The sequence below is a fragment of the Molossus molossus genome, unplaced genomic scaffold, assembly GCF_014108415.1.
Source record: "Molossus molossus isolate mMolMol1 unplaced genomic scaffold, mMolMol1.p scaffold_m16_p_3, whole genome shotgun sequence".
Taxonomy (NCBI): Eukaryota; Metazoa; Chordata; class Mammalia; order Chiroptera; family Molossidae; genus Molossus; species Molossus molossus.
Genome location: NW_023425366.1, coordinates 52,257,960 through 52,277,449, shown reverse-complemented (window position 1 = coordinate 52,277,449; position 19,490 = coordinate 52,257,960). Strand labels below are relative to the sequence as shown.

The 19,490-nt window shown below is 47.1% G+C and overlaps 1 protein-coding gene across 2 annotated transcripts in view; it reads right to left on the bottom strand.

Moving 5' to 3' along the window:
* PDE8B (phosphodiesterase 8B) overlaps positions 1 to 19,490 on the bottom strand; it is a 221,371-nt gene that overhangs the window by 56,850 nt on the left and 145,031 nt on the right. For both annotated transcript variants that reach the window (XM_036279887.1, XM_036279886.1), the window contains exons 7-10: positions 14,648 to 14,726; positions 12,312 to 12,452; positions 10,737 to 10,825; positions 7,631 to 7,691 (exon numbers count right to left, since the gene is read on the bottom strand). In XM_036279887.1, the coding sequence (XP_036135780.1) occupies positions 7,631 to 7,691; positions 10,737 to 10,825; positions 12,312 to 12,452; positions 14,648 to 14,726 (370 nt within the window). The remainder of the gene's footprint in view (positions 1 to 7,630; positions 7,692 to 10,736; positions 10,826 to 12,311; positions 12,453 to 14,647; positions 14,727 to 19,490) is intronic.

Sequence of the window (19,490 nt, the reverse complement as noted above, 5' to 3'; positions counted from 1 at the left end):
TGGGCGGAGCCTGTCAGAAGCACGGTGCCCAGGGCTCCTGCTATCTACTCAAGAGCTCTAGAGAGTGAGAGCTAACTTTCTGCTGCAGCCTGGGAACCAGTAAAAGGTGCCCTCACCTCTCCCAAACAAATGTTCCCTAAAGGTCTGCTTAAGCACCCATCAGAACATCCTCCTCGTGTCCTGGGAGGGTTGGTGCGTCTGCAGCTGACTCACCAGCAGAAACGAGACTGTGCACAGCTTGTTGGCCCCTCTATCGCCTGTGGGGGGCGCAGGAGCTGGAACCCTGGTAAAATCTGGCAGGGGAGGAAATGGCTAGACCAGTTCTGTTCAAAAGAAATATGTGTGAACTACACATGAAAACCACTATTTAATTTTAACTTTTCTAGTAGCCACATTAAAAAGCTAAAAAACAGCCCTGGCTGATTTGGCTCAGTGGTTGGAGCATCGGCCTGCGGTCCAGAGAGCCCCGGTTTGATTCCCGCTAGGGGTACGTACCTCAGTTGCAGTTTGTCCCCAGCCCTGGTTGGGTCATGCGGGTGGCAGCCACTTGATGTGTCCCTTTCACGTCGATGTTTCTCTCTCTCCCTCCCTCCCTCCCACTCTCTCTGAACAGAATATGGAAAAATGTCCTTGGGTGAGGATAAAAAAAAAGCTAAAAAACAAAACAGGAGAAATTAATCTTAATATAAGCACAATATGTGTAAGTGCTATCATTTCAACCTGTGATTGATATGAGATAGATATATGAAATGAAATAATTTTCCTTCTTTTTCCGAAGTCTCTGACATCTAGCATGTGGTTTACGTTCAGCATGTCTCGATTTGACGAGAAACATTTCAGCACTGGATGGGCTGGTCTAGGGCACAGGTTGGGCACAACTGGAGCAGAGCTGAGGGGCTCCTCCTCATTGCAAGGTCCTCAGCAGCCTGGGTCAGATCCTCATTCTCGGGAAGGGGAGGCTGAAGAACCAGAAGTGAAAACAACCTTTTCGGACTATATTTAACCCAGAACAGACCCTGCTCATGAACCAATGTTCTGAGTTTCCACAATCAGTCTTGGAGCCATTCATCTTGTGCAGTAGCTTAGACTTCAGAGTGAATCGGAATCACATGGAGGGCTTATTCAAACAGGCTGCACAGACCCGCCCTCGGAGTGACTCTATAGGTCTGACTTTGCAGTTCTGACAAACTCCTGGGGCTGCTGCTCCAGTGAACCACACTTGGAGAACCACTTATCAGTCTAACATCGGGCCCATAAGTAACTTTCCTAGGCAGCTTTTCCTACTGAGTGCTTAGTCTACTTCTATTTGGTTACCTCCCTTGGTAGTAAACTCACTACACACTAAGGCTACCAACTTTGGTCAATTCTAATAATTCTTCCTTATAGTGAGTCTAATCTGATTCCTTAAGACTTTCCAGTGCTTTTGTCTTTAGGGCCCAGTCCCTTCTTCCCCACAAGAAGCCTTCACAAAGCTGAAGACCTGTTCTCTCCCTCTTCTTACTCCTTGAACTCTATTCCCTTTTACACTATGCCTTATACACTTCTGACAAGCTTGGTTTTGTGCACTATTATTACAGTAGCTTACTATAAAACAAAATATGAATGAACCCCCCAAAATTTAACTCAAAGCCCTAAGGTTTCATCATTTCAGACTTGGCCAATTCAGCCTCCATTTCTGCCTCTACCATTTCCAAATAAGTTATATATGTGCAAGTGCTTTTGAATCAGTGACTCTTAAATGTCTGTCCCCAGACTGATGTCAGGTTGTGACAGTGCTTACACCAGTCTGCAATGGAAGAGAACATTTTTTCCACCAAGCCAGATTTATTCAAGTTAAATCGCTATGCTTCATTCAGAGATTATAGCCTTCCTACTTTTTTCCATGGCTGAAACAACCTGTCATGAAGAAATGAGGGTGACGAGGTGTGCAATGGAAAGCCAAAGGCAATAATTCTGTTTTCAAGCTCTGGAAAGCCTTGTGCAAAATCCAGGTCAGATTGGTCTCACTGCTCTTAACCAGCCCTCGTCTTGGAACCTTGAGCTGCCAGCCAGCAGACCTTCCCCTGCGCTAACCCCTGGAACAGGGGATCTTCCTGGAGCTGCTCTTTGGGTGGGCTGTGCTCCCTGACTTCGCAAGAAAAACCACTTCCTCTTCCTGGACACGAGACACTTGCACCTCCCTGAGGCCTCCCTGTGGCCCGTGGTTGTCCCTCCACAAGAAGGGGCCCAGGTGATCCAATCCATAGCACCCATTTCTTGCTTCCCACACTCTCTCCCAGGGCTCCTAGGCCACATGGCGCACTGGCTCTCAGGAGTGCTGTGCTCGGCACCTTCTCAAGGCAAGGCTTGGAGGAGGAACTGGGAAGGGGCATGCATTGTGGCTGGCTGGGGGTGGGCACCTCAGGAGTGGCAGTGGTGAAGCGCCCTGCTTTGACCAGGCTAGCTTAGGAGAAGCTGGTGTAAGGCCAGGCTCCTGGAAGCCTCCCTTTCCCCACGCAGATCTGACCCCAGGACCAGATCCCTGAAATTCCACAGTCTGAGTCATGCACTTGCATTTGGATTTGGACCTCATGAAAAGGCAATGGACTCGGGGGAACGAGGTCCTCGCAGCTCGGAACCAGGGTGCAAGGTTTGGCATGAAGGCACAGGGAGCCCAAGGAAGTGTACGTGTACACAGGGGGACTTCTGGGAGGCCAGGAGGACTGTCCCTGGCCCGACAAAGTGAGAAATCTAAGAAAGAAAATTATCTTCTAGAAATGTGGTCAGCTAACTTATTCTGTAAAGGTCCAGGCAGTAAATATTTTAGGCTTTGCAAGCCTATGGCCCCTGCTGTACCTGTAGTTATGAAGCCACAGTGCTACACAACAAGGGAGTGTGGCTGTGTTCCAATAAAGCTTTATTTATAAAACAGGCCACATTTGGCCTGTAGGTTGTAGTCTGTTGCCCCTCGTAAAACATCCCAGCCAGTCCCCGTGGGCCTTGTGTTTTGTGCTTCTCCCGAGGCTCGGTTCACACCTCCCCACACTGTGCTCCAGAAATGTATCCTGTTTTCCTGTCTGTGACCCCCGTGGCTTCTGGGGCAGAGACTCTGTGTCCCTGGTGGCAGCACAGAGCAGATTTTCAATACCTATTTGGAGAGAAAGTGTGTGTGGTGAAGGGGGAGACGATGTTTACAGCAGACAAACCTCACAGCATTCGCAGCCTCTTGGCAGAGAGGGACAGGGTTCACAGGAGAAAAGAGGTCTTTGTTGCTGACAAGCACCACTGGAACACAGCAGCCGGCTTAGCTCCCTGACGCAATGCAAACCCATGGTATACCTGGGCATCAGGGCTAAACCCCAGAAAGCAGTGCCCCAAACCACCTGCAGACAGGCTGCTCCCACCCTCTGGGGAGCCCTTCCCATCACAGACCCATCACACTCACTTCAGCCTCCTCCGATGAGGAGGAAAAATACTGTGGCTAGCCAGAGATATAAAAATTCTTTGTTATTGGAAAACATGTGTCTCTCTAGGCCTGTGCAGCACCATTAGGTGACGTCAATGGCTCAGGGTATCTGAGCTCTGTGTTTCCACTCTTCTCAGAACAGCAGCTAATTCATGGCAGTAATGACATTTCTATTTAGAGCCTCAGAAAAGAAGAGGTGGCCCCGTGATTCTGCATCCCTACGTCCTGTGCTGCGAGCTTGCCTGCTCTCCCTGTGAAGCAGGGAGAGTTACAGGCGGCAGGAGGACATTCAATCCCATTCGAGCCGACCTGCAGCCCGAGAGCCCACTGTATGCCAGGCAGTGTGTGCAAACAAAACAAGCGTGTCCCAGCGGCCCTGCTGGAGAGGAAAGGGCAGGTAGGCACCCAAACAGCCATGGCCATGGTGGGGCTGATGCACAGCAAAAAAGGTACTTCGGCGGCTGGAGGATGGAGATGTTTCTCGGGCTGGACAAGGGAAGCCTGGCTGAATTTGGGCACATGGAGTTGCAAGGAGACTGATGACAGGGAGCTTGGAGGTCCCATTCATTAACTGGGGAAGAGAGGAGGAGGAAGAACAAGGTGCAGGGGAAGGCTGTGCTCAGCTTGGACAGGAACTGTACTTGGCTCCTTGCGGGCAGGAGCCTTGTGCAGCGCGGCTTCCTGGCCCGGGCAGGTGTCTGTGCCGCTTGGGTTCAGCAGTTTGCCAGGAGAGAGCCACCAGGACTTCCTGCGCTTCTCCCTCTCCCCGTGTCACCTCCCCTGTGATCTCACTCTTCCTCCTGGGATGTCTACACTTTGCCATTGAGAGGACTTTATTCCTATGAAAGTCATAGAGGTCTTTCATTTCCCAGAGGTCTCCAAGGATTTGCCTCCTTGCGTGACTTTGTGGTATTCAGTAAAAATTTCCTGATTCCAGATAAAATTCTTAGTGCTGAAGAAGGATTTTATGTTGAACTAACTCTTATGAAAAAGCACATGATTGCCCTGGCCGGTTTGGCTCAGCAATTAGAGCATCGGCCCTCGGACCAAAGAGCCTCAGGTTTGATTCTGGTCAAGGGCACGTACCTCAGTCCTGGTTCGGTTCCCAGCCCTGGTCGGGGTTGTGCAGGGGGCATCCAATCAATGTGTCTCTCTTGCATTGATGTTTCTCTCTCTCTCCCACTCTAAAATATTCTAGAATATTTTACTAGAATAGCCAAATGAATAGTGAGAAAGAAGAACAAAGCTGGAGGCATCACACTCCCAATTTCAAGCTATATCACAAAACGGGAGAACCAAATAAGTATGGTGTTGGCATAAAAACAGACAGAGCAATCAATGGAACAGAATAGGGTGCCCATAAGTAAACCCACACATATATGATTAATTACTTTAGGACAAAAGGAGCCAAGAATACACAATGGGGAAAAGTACTCTCTTCGATAAACCGTGTGGGGAAAACTGGACATCCACATGCAGAAGAATGAAACTGGACCACTACCTTACACCACACACAAAAGTCAACTCAAATGGATGAAAGACTTGAACAGAGACCCGAAACCACAGAATTCATAGAAGAAAACATTTACATTGGTCTTGGTGATGATTTTTTGAATGTGACACCCAAGGCATAGACAATAAAAGCAAAAATAAATAAATGGGACTACATCAAACTAAAAAGCCTCTGTTCAGCAAAGGAAACCATCAACAAAATGAAAAGGAAACCTACCAAATAGGAAAAAATATTTTCAGATCGTATATCTGGTAAAGTGTTAATAGCCAAAAGACAACCCCTCAAACAATCTAATTAAACAATGGGCAGAGGATCTGAACACAGCTGATCCTTCAATGACAGAGGGGTTAGAAGTACCACGACCTGCACAGGGAAAAGATTATGTATGAACTAAGTCAGCCCCCAGATACGTGGATGGAAAACAAGGGATAGAGAAAATTAGATATGTTTCCTCAGAAGACATACAAATGGCCAACGGGTACATGAAAAGGTGCTCAACACCACTGATCATCAGGAAACAGCAAATGAAAATTACGAGGTATCAACTCATACTTGTAAAAAAAAAAAAAGACAATAAATGACAAGTGTTGGTGAGATGTGGAGGAAAGGTAACCCTGTGTACTGTTGGTAAGAAAGTAAATTGGTGCAGCCACTGTGGACACAACAGGGAGGTTCCTCAAAAAGTGAAAAATAGAATTATGGTATAATCCAGCAATTTCATGTCTGGTATTTATGCAAAGGAAAGTATAAATGTTCATCGCAGCATTACTTACAATAGCAAAGCCATGAAATTAACCCGTGTCCATCAACAGATGAATAAAGAAAATGTGGTATATATATGTGTACACACACACACACACCCTTAACATCACTGACAGGTTCTGCAACTTCAGGCGAAACACACAACAAAGCCAATTTTACCATAGGCTAATAATATAAACAGCAGTTAAGTTCCTGCAGTATCGCATCAACGTTACAATGAAACAACATTTGAACAAAACATTATTCAGCCCTGGCCAGTTTGGTTCAGTGGTTAGAGCATCGGTCCATGGACCAGAGAGACCCAGGTTCAGTTCCTGCTAAGGGCACGTACCTCGGTTGCAGTTTATCCCCGGCCCTGGTTGGGGTCATGTGGGTGGCAACCACTCAACGTGTCTCTCTCACGTCAATGTTTCTCTCTCTCTCTTCTTCCTTCTTTCCCTCCCACTCTATATCTCAAGATAAAATGCAAAAATGTCCTCGGGTGAGGATTAAAAAAAAAACATTATTCAAGGACCTGTGTAAATAATAAATATTATTTGGCCATAACACAGAAGGAAGTCTTGCCATTTGCAACAACATGGATGGACACTGAGGCTATTATCCTAAGTGAAATGAATCACAGAGAGACAAATACCACATGATATAACTTATATGTGGAATCTAAAAAAAAATGAAAGACCGAACTCATAGACACAGAAACTACTAGAGAGGTGGTTTCCAGAGGTGGGGAGTGGGTGGTGGGTAAAATGGGTAAAGAGGATCAAAAGGTACAAACTTCCAATTACAAAATAAACACTTTCGTGAGGGTGTAATGTACAGCATGGTGACTCTAGTTAAAACTATAATGTATATTTGAAAGTTGCTGAGAAAGTAGACATTAAAAGTTCTCATAACAAGATAAAATTTGTAACTATATGTGATGACAAATGCTAACGAGGGGATCATTCTGCAATATATTCAAACACCCATGGATACCTTCAATGCACTGGTCTCCAATGAGAGCCCCGCACAGGCTTTGGCACTCAGTCCCAACTCCCCTTGGGCAGCCCCTCACGGGGGGGGAGTCCAGGCAGCATTGGGTCCTGTCATCCCCCGCTTGGAATTCTTTGCCTGGCCAGGCCTTCCCTTGTGATCCTACACTTGACAAGTCGTGGACATGTTCCACTAACATGGATTATGCCCCGAAGTCCTTCATATCCTTCAGATATATTGTCCCTCCTTTTTAAAATCTTCATCAAGGTCAAAGGCTACTTTTTATGTTTTCGAAGCTAGATAATTAGTGATTTTTTTGTTGAGTACTTTTCAATAACAAACTTTAAAGCATAAAGTAAAATATACATAATCCAGTGTTAAAAGTATAAATAAAAAAAAAAAAATACCAATGTTGTTCTCTATGATAAATCTCTTTTAAAAAGGAAGGTTCTTTAAAAAGCGACTGATTAAAATTCTTTTCCTGCAGAAGACAATACTCAAATGTCTTGTTCTGCGTGATGTAATGGTTAAAAAAAAAAAAAAAATGCACAGCACTAACTTGGAATAATTCTTGGTTTTGATATAAATTTGTAGGGGTGAAATGTTCAAATGCACATACACTTTTTATTTGCTTAAGAAATTAAGACAGAAAAACAGAACAGTTTTTATTTGGAGGAAGAATTTCATGCTGCTCTCAAAAAAATCTATTCATCTCAAGTTGCACAGCCACAGGCTAAATCCTAAGTGATGGGCATTCACTGAGACAGTAGCACAGGCTAGCAGGGGAATTTTGCTATTTGCCAAAGGAACCTAATTTTGCCATAAACCTTCTAAACTGGCAACTACAATAACATGGAGAAAGACAAGCAGAGAACAGAGGTGAGGATGTAATGCGCGGTCAAGCCGATAAAGCAAATGAAGCAAACTGAATACCATACCTGCTTATTATTGTCAGTGGTACAACACAGTTTCTTGAGGGAGACAAAATGCCTAATTTTCCTAATAACACAAATAATTAGTTATTAGTGAGTCAGATATAAGGTGATTCAATACATCAGCAAATGAAAACATCAACAGAAACTTTTTAAAGCAAAACCCCAGGGTCAATTCTAGGGCAGATTTACAATTCAAACAAAACCCAATCTACAGAAAATGCATTTTCACACACAGCCCACACACGCCTTCAGAAACTGGGCTTCCCTTTTAATCACCACTGGCTCAGAGACATTTTCCTAATGGGTGTTTCGTTTTATAACTGACTCCTGAAGCTTGGCTCAATATCTTCAGTGGTGGGTTGAAGTGCTACCCCAGAAAAAATTGGCTTTAATTCTGCTGATGCTAATACTTTTATAGTTTATATAGAAAGCAAAAGACTGATTTAGACAATGATCAGATTTCAGGGCTCCTACTTTTATATTTAGTATTCCATATTACTTCCTAGCATGGTCATCATATCGATGGCATTTTTCAGGCAGAGAAAAATCCCCTTATTTCAAGGTCATGGACAGGATCCCCAAACAGCCTGCGGTCTTGCTCGTTACCACAGAGCAGGCCTGGAAAAGATGACAGCTGGCCTCAGCCCTGCACAGAGCTCAGCTCAGGGTGGGTTTTCGACTGAGAGCGAGGCCAGGAATCCCAGAGGCTGTGTTACATTTCATAGTAACGAGTCCTGCCTCCTCTCTCTGTTTGCCTCTCTGTCTCTCTCTGGTTCAGTTTTCTCTGGAGAACTCTGCAGGAGCATAAGAAACACTGGTTATCCTATAATGAACTTCATGAAACAGGAAGAGGTAAAAAAATCTCCCTCCTTTTAGTAATAATTTCCTCTGACATCTCACTGCCTACCATTGCGGGGGGGAAATAACACTGTCCGGACAAAAGAACTTCCCTCTCTTACCTGTAAAATCGGAAAGATCAGAAAAGCTCATTCTGACAGAAACTACCAAGCAACAGCATGTCTCCTCTGCCTTGGTTACCTAATAATTCTGGTCACACGCACGCAAGGTGAACACCAGCGTACATCTTCCGAGAAGATGGTGCGAGGATGATGACAACAGGCAGCCACTGCGGTCTCTGAGCACTGCCTGCTGGGCGAGCGGCCACGCAGAGGACAGCGGGCTCAGGGGACCGGTCCCGGGGCTCAAGGCTGCCAGTGCCCCCGCCACCCACACCGAAGCAGGACGGCAGGAAATACGAGGTGGTGGCCTCTGAACGGAGGGGGAGCAATTCTGAAACTAACCACACACTAAAACTGGAGGGGAAACGACCCGTCGACACTCTCCTGACTGTATGGGATGTCTCGTTGTCTAGCCACACGACAGTCTGCAAGGACCTCGGGCTGTCAGAGAGGCACAAGCAGGACTCTCATCTCTGGTTGCTGGCAGATGACCGCCCCCTTTTCTTTGTCGGGAATTCACGCAGGGGTCTGCGCCCTGACAGGCCTGGGCCGTGAGGCTGCTGCAGCCCTGCAGGCTGGTTCCCAGGCCTCCTCCGGGAAGCGCTGCTGGGGGACCCGGTTGGCTTTGTGAACCTCACAAAGTTAAACTAGGAGGAGGACAAGGAATCGCATGGTTGCTTTATCTCTCCACAAAATAGAGTGCGCTGGTAATCTGAGATTAAATGGAATGAGACACCTCAGCTTTGGAGCACACACCTTTCTCTCCGTAACCATGACCCCCCGGGCTCCCGTCCACTTCGAGCAGGCCCAGGCCTGGAGAGAGCCTGCACAGGGCCCTAACCATGACCTCCAGGGCTCCCATCCACTTCGAGCAGGCCCAGGCCTGGAGAGAGCCTGCACAGGGCCCTAACCATGACCTCCAGGGCTCCCGCCCACTTCGAGCAGGCCCAGGCCTGGAGAGAGCCTGCACAGGGCTGTAACCATGACCTCCAGGGCTCCCGTTCACTTTGAGCAGGCCCAGGCCTGGAGAGAGCCTGCACAGGGCCGTAACCATGACCTCCAGGGCTCCCGCCCACTCTGAGCAGGCCCAGGCCTGGAGAGAGCCTGCACAGGGCCGTAACCATGACCTCCAGGGCTCCCGCCCACTTCGAGCAGGCCCAGGCCTGGAGAGAGCCTGCACAGGGCCGTAACCATGACCTCCAGGGCTCCCGTCCACTTTGAGCAGGCCCAGGCCTGGAGAGAGCCTGCACAGGGCCGTAACCATGACCTCCAAGGCTCCCGTCCACTTCGAGCAGGCCCAGGCCCGGAGAGAGCCTGCACAGGGCCCTAACCATGACCTCCAGGGCTCCCGTCCACTCTGAGCAGGCCCAGGCCCGGAGAGAGCCTGCACAGGGCCGTAACCATGACCTCCAGGGCTCCCGTCCACTTCGAGCAGGCCCAGGCCTGGAGAGAGCCTGCACAGGGCCGTAACCATGACCTCCAGGGCTCCCGTCCACTTTGAGCAGGCCCAGGCCTGGAGAGAGCCTGCACAGGGCCGTAACCATGACCCCCAGGGCCCCCGTCCACTTTGAGCAGGCCCAGGCCTGGAGAGAGCCTGCACAGGGCCGTAACCATTACCCCCAGGGCCCCCGTCCACTTCGAGCAGGCCCAGGCCTGGAGAGAGCCAGCACAGGGCCGTAACCATGACCCCCAGGGCCCCCGTCCACTTTGAGCAGGCCCAGGCCTGGAGAGAGCCTGCACAGGGCCGTAACCATGACCTCCAGGGCTCCCGTCCACTTTGAGCAGGCCCAGGCCCGGAGAGAGTCTGCACAGGGCCGGGGCTCAGGAGAGGAGGTGGGCTCCGGGCGTGCTGTTGTTGATATGCGGGCATGGCCTAGAAACTGCCCTCCTTCTGAGGGTGGTGGGCACAGCGGAACCACAGATGATCGGGTGTGGGTAGGCTATTGGGGTGATGCTTCATAAAGCCCATAAGCAGAAGACAGAGGGAGGGAAGGCCACGTCTGGGGGTTGCTGCCGGCCACGTGGAGGTGTCCTCAGTATATACTATGGATAGCCCAACCCTACTGTATTTGTGGGTCAAGTGCTTACACTGCATCTTAATGTGCCCACATGGGTCCTCCAACTAAAAGAGTTCAAGAGTTCGCTCTCACCCTCCTTGGCCAATCACTGGGGTGATCTTCACGTGCTGCTGGATGCTGTCCCCGGACTTCCGTTTGGCATAGTAAACCCCTTGCCACTCCTGCAGGGACAAAGAGAGCTCTTACAACCCTTCCGTCCAGGCCAGCCTCTGCTCCCACAGAAGGTCTCACCAAGTCGAGCAATAGATTCCCACCTGATTTCAGTACATCCCACAGATACTGCTCTATCGTTGCTCCTGTCGTAATGCTGTTTATGTAAGGCTCAGGGTCACAGTGCATGAACACAGTAGGACCACCGCGTCCACCCCCAGGCTGCCCCTTCTGGGCCCCAGGACACCTGACCAGTGGGGGGAGCTCCTGCCCTCAGCCCCACGGCTGTAGTGACACCAGATCAAGGACCTCTCTGAGGTCTTTCTCAAAATCTTCACAACAACCTGAGTTTGATGTTATCATCTTTAGTTTACAGATGGGCAAACTGAGGCTCAGGGATTCTAACTAATGTGCCCACGTTAGATGGGGGAGGATGTGGTTATGAATTTGTGCCTTTTAACTCTCCATGAAGCCCGTCACCTTTCTACTGTCCTGCCTCCAGGCAAGACTTCTCGGGTTGTCTGGCTCCGGGCAGTTTACATGGAGGAGGCAAAGGGGAGTGTGAAGACTCCTGCTGTCTCTGGACCTTGGGGAACTGGCCGGAATGAAGAACCCGGTGACTTCAAGGGGGGCCCTGCGGCAGCTCTGTAACTTCTGGGAGAGCCTGGCTAGCTCAGAGCCTCACTTCTGCAGCCCTTTCCTGCCCGCCCCCACGGGTGGCTAACCGTGCGTCAGGCCACCCGACGTGGGCAGCAGTCTTTAGGAGTCATTTTGGAGTATTTGACAATGTCGTTTCTTTTTCCGTCTCACTGCCCCGCTTTTTAAAAAAATTAATTTTGGTCATCATATATAATGCAAACTTATTTTATTCTTGTACAGTGGTCCCCCATCGAGTGAAAACAATGCTTATCTAACCAGTTCCCATCAGAGAAAGCAAGAGGAATGCAATAACGTGCGAGAAAGCGCTCTGAAGGCTTAGAAGGAAATGCACGGGCAGCTCCGCCTGCGACGCCCCAGCGCAGCGGACGGCCTGCCCCAGACTCCTGGGCTCACACCGCTGCCCTCGTGGCCCAGAGGAAGCCCTGGCAGACGGACAGCGGGGAAGCATGAGCTCTCCATCTCTGCTGAACTGTGACGAGGAAAGAGACGAGAGCAAGGAAAACAGGCCTGTGTGTGAATACTGACACTAAATACTAGTCCCCCAAACACTGGATAAGCTAATAAATGCAGAACAGCTTCGTGGGTGGGACTCTGCTCAGAGGTAGGAAGGACAGTCCAGCGACGACAGGTGGAGCACATGCAAACAAAGACGGCATTTCCTTAGACCACACTGCCAGGTTCCATATCAGCATGATGAGCACCAGCTCTGCCTGATGCAAAATTAACTCATTTAACGATAACTTTACTAAAGAAGCCAACCTGAGAATGTGACATAAAGACCCACAGTAAAAGAGAACGCACGGGGGGCGGTGTGCGGGTCCGCCCTGTCGCACCCACCTTGCCCTTCCTGATGCACGTGTTGATGGTGTCGAGGAGGTCTGCCCGGTTCTTGTCGCTTTTGGGCAGCTCCGCGAGTTCTTTCCCGAGGAGCTCACCCTTGTGGTAGCCCATCATCCTTTCGAAGGCTGGGTTGACATACTGTGAATGGGAAGTGAGTACAGGTCAGTTCGGGGCTGCTGTGTACCCCAGAGGAATGCTTGCTGGGACACAGAGGACGGTGCAAGACCATCTCAAAATCTATATTTAGCACAAAGGTCATTTAAATTTCCCCCTTACATACAACATCCTCTACTGAACTTCTTCCTCCTTGCTCTTGTTGTAAGTTTTATCCTCAGAGGGCTGGTAGGTTTTTAAAGGGTCCCAGCCCTGGCCGGTTTGGCTCAGTGGTTAGAGCGTCCCGGGTTCGGTTCCCGCTAAGGGCATGTACCTCGGTTGCAATTTGTCACCGGCCCCGGTTGGGGTCGTGTGAGTGGCAGCCACTTGATGTGTCTCTCTCACATTGATGTTTCTCTCTCTCTTCCTCCCTCTTTCCTTCCCGCTCTGTCTGAAGATAAATACAAAAGTGTCCTCGAGTGAGGATTGAAAAATAATTAAAAAAAAATAGATAAAGCATCCCCCCAAAAAATGTGCTGTCAGTATAGTCTCCCCTGGCCAGGCGCACGCCTTCCTCAGCCCATTCGCTCCTGCTCCTGGGAAAGATTGGGGGTTGATGAATACCGTGGGACAGCATCACATATTACCTCTCGCAGGGGCACAGGGTTTCCAGCCCCCGCTGCTCCCTGTGGAATGAAGGACTCAGGTCCCTGTGAGCGGTGCCAACTTTTAGGCTACAAGTGGGAAAGGTGAAGAGAGAACACAGAACCCCTTCTCCTCATTATTGAGGACACCCCCCAACTGCCCACCAGAAAGAGGGAGGTGCAAGGCAAATGTGTTTCATGAAGAGAATATATTGTTCAATCTGGGGGAGGGTGGGCTGTGGTCTGGAACAGAAACGTGTCTGGGTTCTCTGCAGTCCAGGACGCTGCCCATGGGCAGGGGCCAGCAATGGGCAGCAATATGAGGACGCTTTCAGATCCATTTCTGATCCAAGGAACAGCCAGGAAAACAATCCCATAAATACAGCCCAACAGCATACCAGGTGGAAAGGCTTTGGAGTCAGAAAGATACAGCTATGTATTTTGGTTCCAATACATATTACCAGGACTTTCCTTGACCTTGCTGTGCCTCAGTATCCCCATCTGTATTACTGGTCAGTTATGTCTCTTTCTGACCATAGGGTTACTGAATGGAAATGAGGTAACTTTGTGCACATGACGATGACAGGGCCTAGCATGGCGGTGCAATGTTACTGGTTTGGGAGCAGAGCGGGGTGTGTCTGTGTATGCAGTGGGGGTGTGCAGGACAGCAAACATGGGGCTCTGTCTGCCCTGGGTCCACTGTGTTCACACTGACTGGTCTCTGCTGATGAGAGTAAGTGCTCCTCACACTCAGGGTCACTATGCAAGCCAGCTGTATCCACTAGTGGAAAGCTTAGATTTCAGAGTATGTTTAAGTATAATGTCTTCCTTTCCAACAAATATAACATGGCGTAATTTCAACAAAGGTTTGTCTACTATACGTATTTCCTTAGGAAGATGACTTTAGTATATTAGAGTGCTTTATTATTAGAATACCAACCAAAGGCAATTAAATGAATACCTTTGAAAACATTTTATTCCCAAAAGAAACAGACTCCTACATACAGAGAACAAACTGGTGGCTGCTGGATGGGAGGCTGGCTGGGGGGCTGGGTGAAAACGGTGAAGAGATTAAGAAGTACAGATTGGTAGTTACAAAACAGTCACCGGATGTAAAGTACAGCATAGGGAATAGTCAATAATACTGTAATAACTATGTATGGTGCCATGTTGGTACTAGACTTATGAGGGGTCACTCTGTCAATTATATAGTTGTCTAACCACTATACTGTACACCTGAAACTAACATAGAGTATTAAATATCAACTGTAATTGACAAATAATAAAACAAAATATTTTGCTCCCATAGGCACTTATAAGCATTTACTCTATACCTCTGTGTAAATGCTGTTTTCACAGATAGTCCAAAGAATTTACCCCACCTCCATCAAAGAAATCACAGGCTCTGATCTGAATACATTTTTATTCTTATTGCCTATCTAATTCTTAGTTTAAGTCTATCAGCTTTCTTTGAATATTTTGGTTCCTTTCTCCAAATATGTTAAAATGTGAGGATTATGAGACAGTGCTTGAAAAGGGGTGGCTCAAACATAAAAGGTTCCATTTTGACATCTAAAGATAAAAAGCGTCTCATACCTGAATCACATGCTCATCGCTTGTTATTTCTATGGCTTCATGACAGTGGTCTAAAGCTGTAAACACTGAATTGCAGGCCCTGAAAGTTGCAAAAGATTGATGTTAGTTCTGCTATAAAACCATTAGCACTTCATCTGCTAATTGATCAAAGTAAACAGTTCCTCAGATTCATTAAAGCCATGTACTTTCCGATGTTGCTTTGAGAAAAAAACAAAACAAAAACACAACCGCCTAGGTTTTAAACTAAATGAATAAACAGCAGCATAAATTTCCATGTATACAATACAAAGAGGAGAACTGTAACCAGCAAAATCTTCATGGATCATGAAATAAACTACATATAGCTGAGTGAAACCTTAATACTGTCACGAGAGAACAAAGGTACAAGGGACTGTCTTCTAGGTCCCTTATGTTCTGTGAATGAAACAGAGGTCAAGTCCCCATCAATTAAGAAAACCTACTTAAGCCCAAATTAGATCTGAGATATTCTGGATTTTTGCAACAGATAGCAAATATGTTATCTCCTTTCTTTTGTGATCTCAAATAAACAAGCCTTCACAGTACTTTGCTTTCAACCACGCCCCCTGGGTGATGACAGGCAAGCAAGGCAGAATTCCCTGCGCCTAGGTAACTGCAAAGCTCTCGGGGTGGGGGCCTCGCTGTATTTGGAATATTTGAAATCATTTCAATTTCTAGATTTCTTGGAAAGAATTTTAACTATCTTCCAAATCTAGAGGAACTCCAAACACATTAAGTTATTTCTTATCTAACAGTAAGTACGTAACTAGTTCCTAAAGTTTTGTTATTTGTACTGGCTGTTTAAAGAATACCAACGAAGGCTTTCTTGCCCATTACAAAAAAGATGTTGATTTACTGGATTGATGTTTTATAAATCAAACTCTTAAAATGCTATTCGTCTTTTCCACTCATAAGGGCATCGAACTTTGCCATCCTGTTTTGAACTGTCTACAAGGCATAGGGCAGAACAAACTGGGTGAAATCCGGTTCCATATTTTGCCAGTTTTAGGACCCTGGACAACTTTTTACCTTTGCTGGCTCTCAGTTTCCTCATCTATAAAATGAGGAGAATAACACATATTTTACAGGTTGTTATGAAAATCAAAACAGATTAATTTACATGAGACATCTCTCAAAGTACTTGGGACAATATAAGAATTCAACACATGGTACTTATAATTCTTTGTAAGATCCCAGAGTACTATTTCTTTGTTCTGTAAGGCTTTCAAGGCTGTTGGTGAAAAGTGAATCATAACCTGTCTTTTCTCATGATTATACCTGAAATATCAAACCAAGAACTAAAATAACAAACCAATAATAAATAACAAGGTAACCTGTATGGGGAGTGAAGGATTTTAGCCCAATGAAAGATATGTTCCTATAGTTACAGAGATTAAGGTAGGAGTGTGGGAGGGTGAGTAAGTAATTATGATGTGGGTGAGCAGAGGTGACTATTAAACCTAATTCAACTGAGATTCCTGATGGGTGCATAAGTTTTCTTATTTAAATTGTTCCAGGCTACCTAATTTGAACTGTATACTGTCCTATTAGCATTTGTAAACATGATAATTTAAAATGAGAGTAAGGGAGGACTTGAGAATAGTTACCAAAGCCATTACTGCACTGCCTCATAAAGAAGCAAAAAGAAGTATTTCCCAGGCAGCCCCTGTTCGGAAGTCAGATGTCAAAAGCACACTCTCTGTTGGCTAATCTCTCTACTTTGAGAGCTGCAAAATTAAGCTCTAATACATTTTATGTGATAAAGTCCTCTGACATAGTAAATGATAAACGGAGTATTTTCTTAAAGTAAGTACCTGTGTGTCTCAAGGTATGTAACCAGGTACTCAAAGGACTATGGTTTTTGTCAATTCAAGAGGTTATTTTATACAAGATCTTAGCTCCAATCTCCAAAATTAATCTATTAAACATTTATCATGATTATCCACAGAGTATAAAACCTTCAATAAATATAATGACCTGGAAAGTATTATCCTAAGCAAAACAAGTCAAACAGAGAAAGACAAGTATCATATGATCTCACTTATTTGTGGAATATAATGAACATAACAGTCTGAAGAACAGGGTAGTCCCAGAGACGTGGAAGTGGGGTACAGACGGACAATCCCCTGAAGAGGGGGTGGGGGGGAGATAAACCATAGAACTTATATGCATGCACATAACCAATGGACATGGACAACAAAGCTGGGGACAGGGTGGGGAGGGTGTCAATGGGGGGAAAAGGAGAAAAATCTGTAACAAAATATATATATATATATATATATATATATATATATAATGCCCAATGGGACAAAGCAAATTCTGATCAGCAGGTGAGGTGAAAAGATACTGGTGGGACCAGAAGATCGCTTTCCCCAGTGACAAACACTTCGAACAGCAGGGTTTAGTTCTAGGCTTTAAACCGATTTGGGTGATGGTTCTATTTAAATAAACCTGAAACAAAATAAAGTAGTCAACTTGACTCGTGTTCCCAGAGTTTGAGAATTTAATTGCTTATATTAATTATTAATAGTCATCGTGCAGAAGAGCCCTCACTTTATTTATTTTCTGTTCTTGGGAACCTTGTAATTCTGTGCCTCAAATGTATTTTGTATCCTTCAGGTTAAGAAATTGGAAAAAGCAGCACAAGGAAAAGTAACCTAGGTGTAGAAATCCCTGAAGTGCAGGTGATGTGACCATTTCCTCTCCCCTTCTTAAGGGCCCTCGAAGGTCCAGAGGGAAAGGCAGGAATTAGAGAGGCCGGGTATAGAGTCTAAAAAGAACACAGTGGTGGCCCTGGCCAGCTTGGCTCAGCGGCTGGAGCGTCAGCCTGAGGACCAGAGAGTTCCGGGTTCAGTTCCCGCTAAGGGCATGTCCCTCGGTCGCAGTTTGTCCTCGGCCTCAGTTGCGGTCGTGTGGGTGGCAGCCAGTCGATGTGTCTTTCTCACATCAATGTTTCTCTCTCTCTCTCTCTTCCTCCCTCTCTCCCTTCCCCTCTATCTGAAGATGAATGCAAAAATGGCCTCAGATGAGGATAAAAAAAAAAGAACACAGTGGTGTCCAGTCGGGGGTCAGAGTGCATCAGACTGAAATGCAGGACCCCTGGACTCTGCTCCAGAGCTGGGGCCAGTGCAGTGCTGGGTCGCCCTGGCTCTCGGTGTTTTCCTCTGTCAACTGTGGCTGAGGTGGTTGGGCTACACAAGCTCTTGTGTGCCTACCAAATGTACTCTGGAATGAATCTACCCTAACACACACACACACACACACACACACGCCACCTGGAACAAAGGTAGGACTGCGCAAGGTGGTGGCTGGTAGAGAGAAGAGTCTGAACACAGACCCACATCCCGGCAGGAGTCTGGGAGGGACAGGGAGGGGAGAGTGGAGGCAGCATGGGGTCATGGACTTGCCACCTGTGGGTGGGCACCTTGCTGGGCAGTGATGCAGTCCAGCCGTACTCTAAGCCTCCACTGCTGGGTTACCCCTGTGACACAACGGCTGTCATGCAGGGCCCATGTGTCGATAAGCTCTATAAATGTCACTTAATACTAGAGAGACGAAGTGTTCCACAGAATACAAAGTTTTGCCCATCTTTTAGAAACTGATGTTTCTAAAGTTGAGGACTGCTACCTTCTTAAGGCTTAGAGTAAAATAAACATGATGATTTGGGTATAACTCCTGGGTAACAGAGAGCAGACTAATGACAATACACAGCTAGCTAGCTGGTACCTCGTTAGTATAAACCGATCAGCTTCAACTCCCAATAAGTAGATAAATCCTATCTGTATTTTGGATAACATAGTTCTTTTCATAATAAAGAGACATAAGAATAAGAGATAAATGGTTGTCATTTACCGTTTCCCTAGACATTCTCCTTTTTGTGAATTCTTCTGTTCTATAAAGTAATTCATCAAATGCATTCAGAATGAGTTTAGCTCTCCTATTTTTAAAAGTTATTCTGTAAAATGGAATTTTAAAACTAGATAGTTTTTGCTTGATGCATAATCCTTATTCTTCCCCTGGCTAAGTAAACGCGGTCACCATACATGAAGACTGACAGAAGCGTGTATCTCCGACGCCCAGCACCACCCTGCGCGCAGACTGCCCTGCAAAATGCCAGCCATGTCACAGATTTAGCTGCAGCTGGGGCGGCATTGCAGGGGGAGTATTACATAATGAGACTGTACTTATTCCGGCACTGTATAATAAAGAGCCTCATTTTCCCAGTCTGCCGTGAGTGGCAGAGTCACCTGCCTGCCTCTGGGGTGCAGGTAGAGGCTTTAGAGGTCCTTGAAGGTCACGGGGAAGTGGGGAAGTCATAGTTTGGGGTCACCATGCCCCTGCCTGCTGGACCCAGATCTAGTATTCCCAGGCCAGAGTTAAACCATGCGCATACACCCCATTCCTCCGAAAAGAGAAGGAAGTTGGAGACGGGGGAGGCAGAGCCAGCCAAAAAGCAACAGAAGAAACCAACCACTTAGTCCTCTGGCTTTCTCTTGTCCAGAACGCTAGCCTTCCCCCACCCCGACACGGGGGCAGCCCTCATGGCTGCTCTTGGCTGGGAAGAGAGGCTTCCGCTGGTGTGGGAGGTGAGGGGATCAGTGAGCTGGGCAAACCCCCGTTCCTGGGGCCACTGTGCTGGAGGCAAGTCCGTTGAACAGCTTCACACTGATTTGTATGAAGAACACGAGCCTCTTCATTGTGAACAACTCCCCAGGCAGCTCCAGTCGGTGAGAAGTGAGACGTTATGGGACTTACACAGTATTCGGTACTCAGAAACTTGCCAAGTTCTGAGTCCGGTGAGACCTTGGAAAGTCTTCAGGGCCCT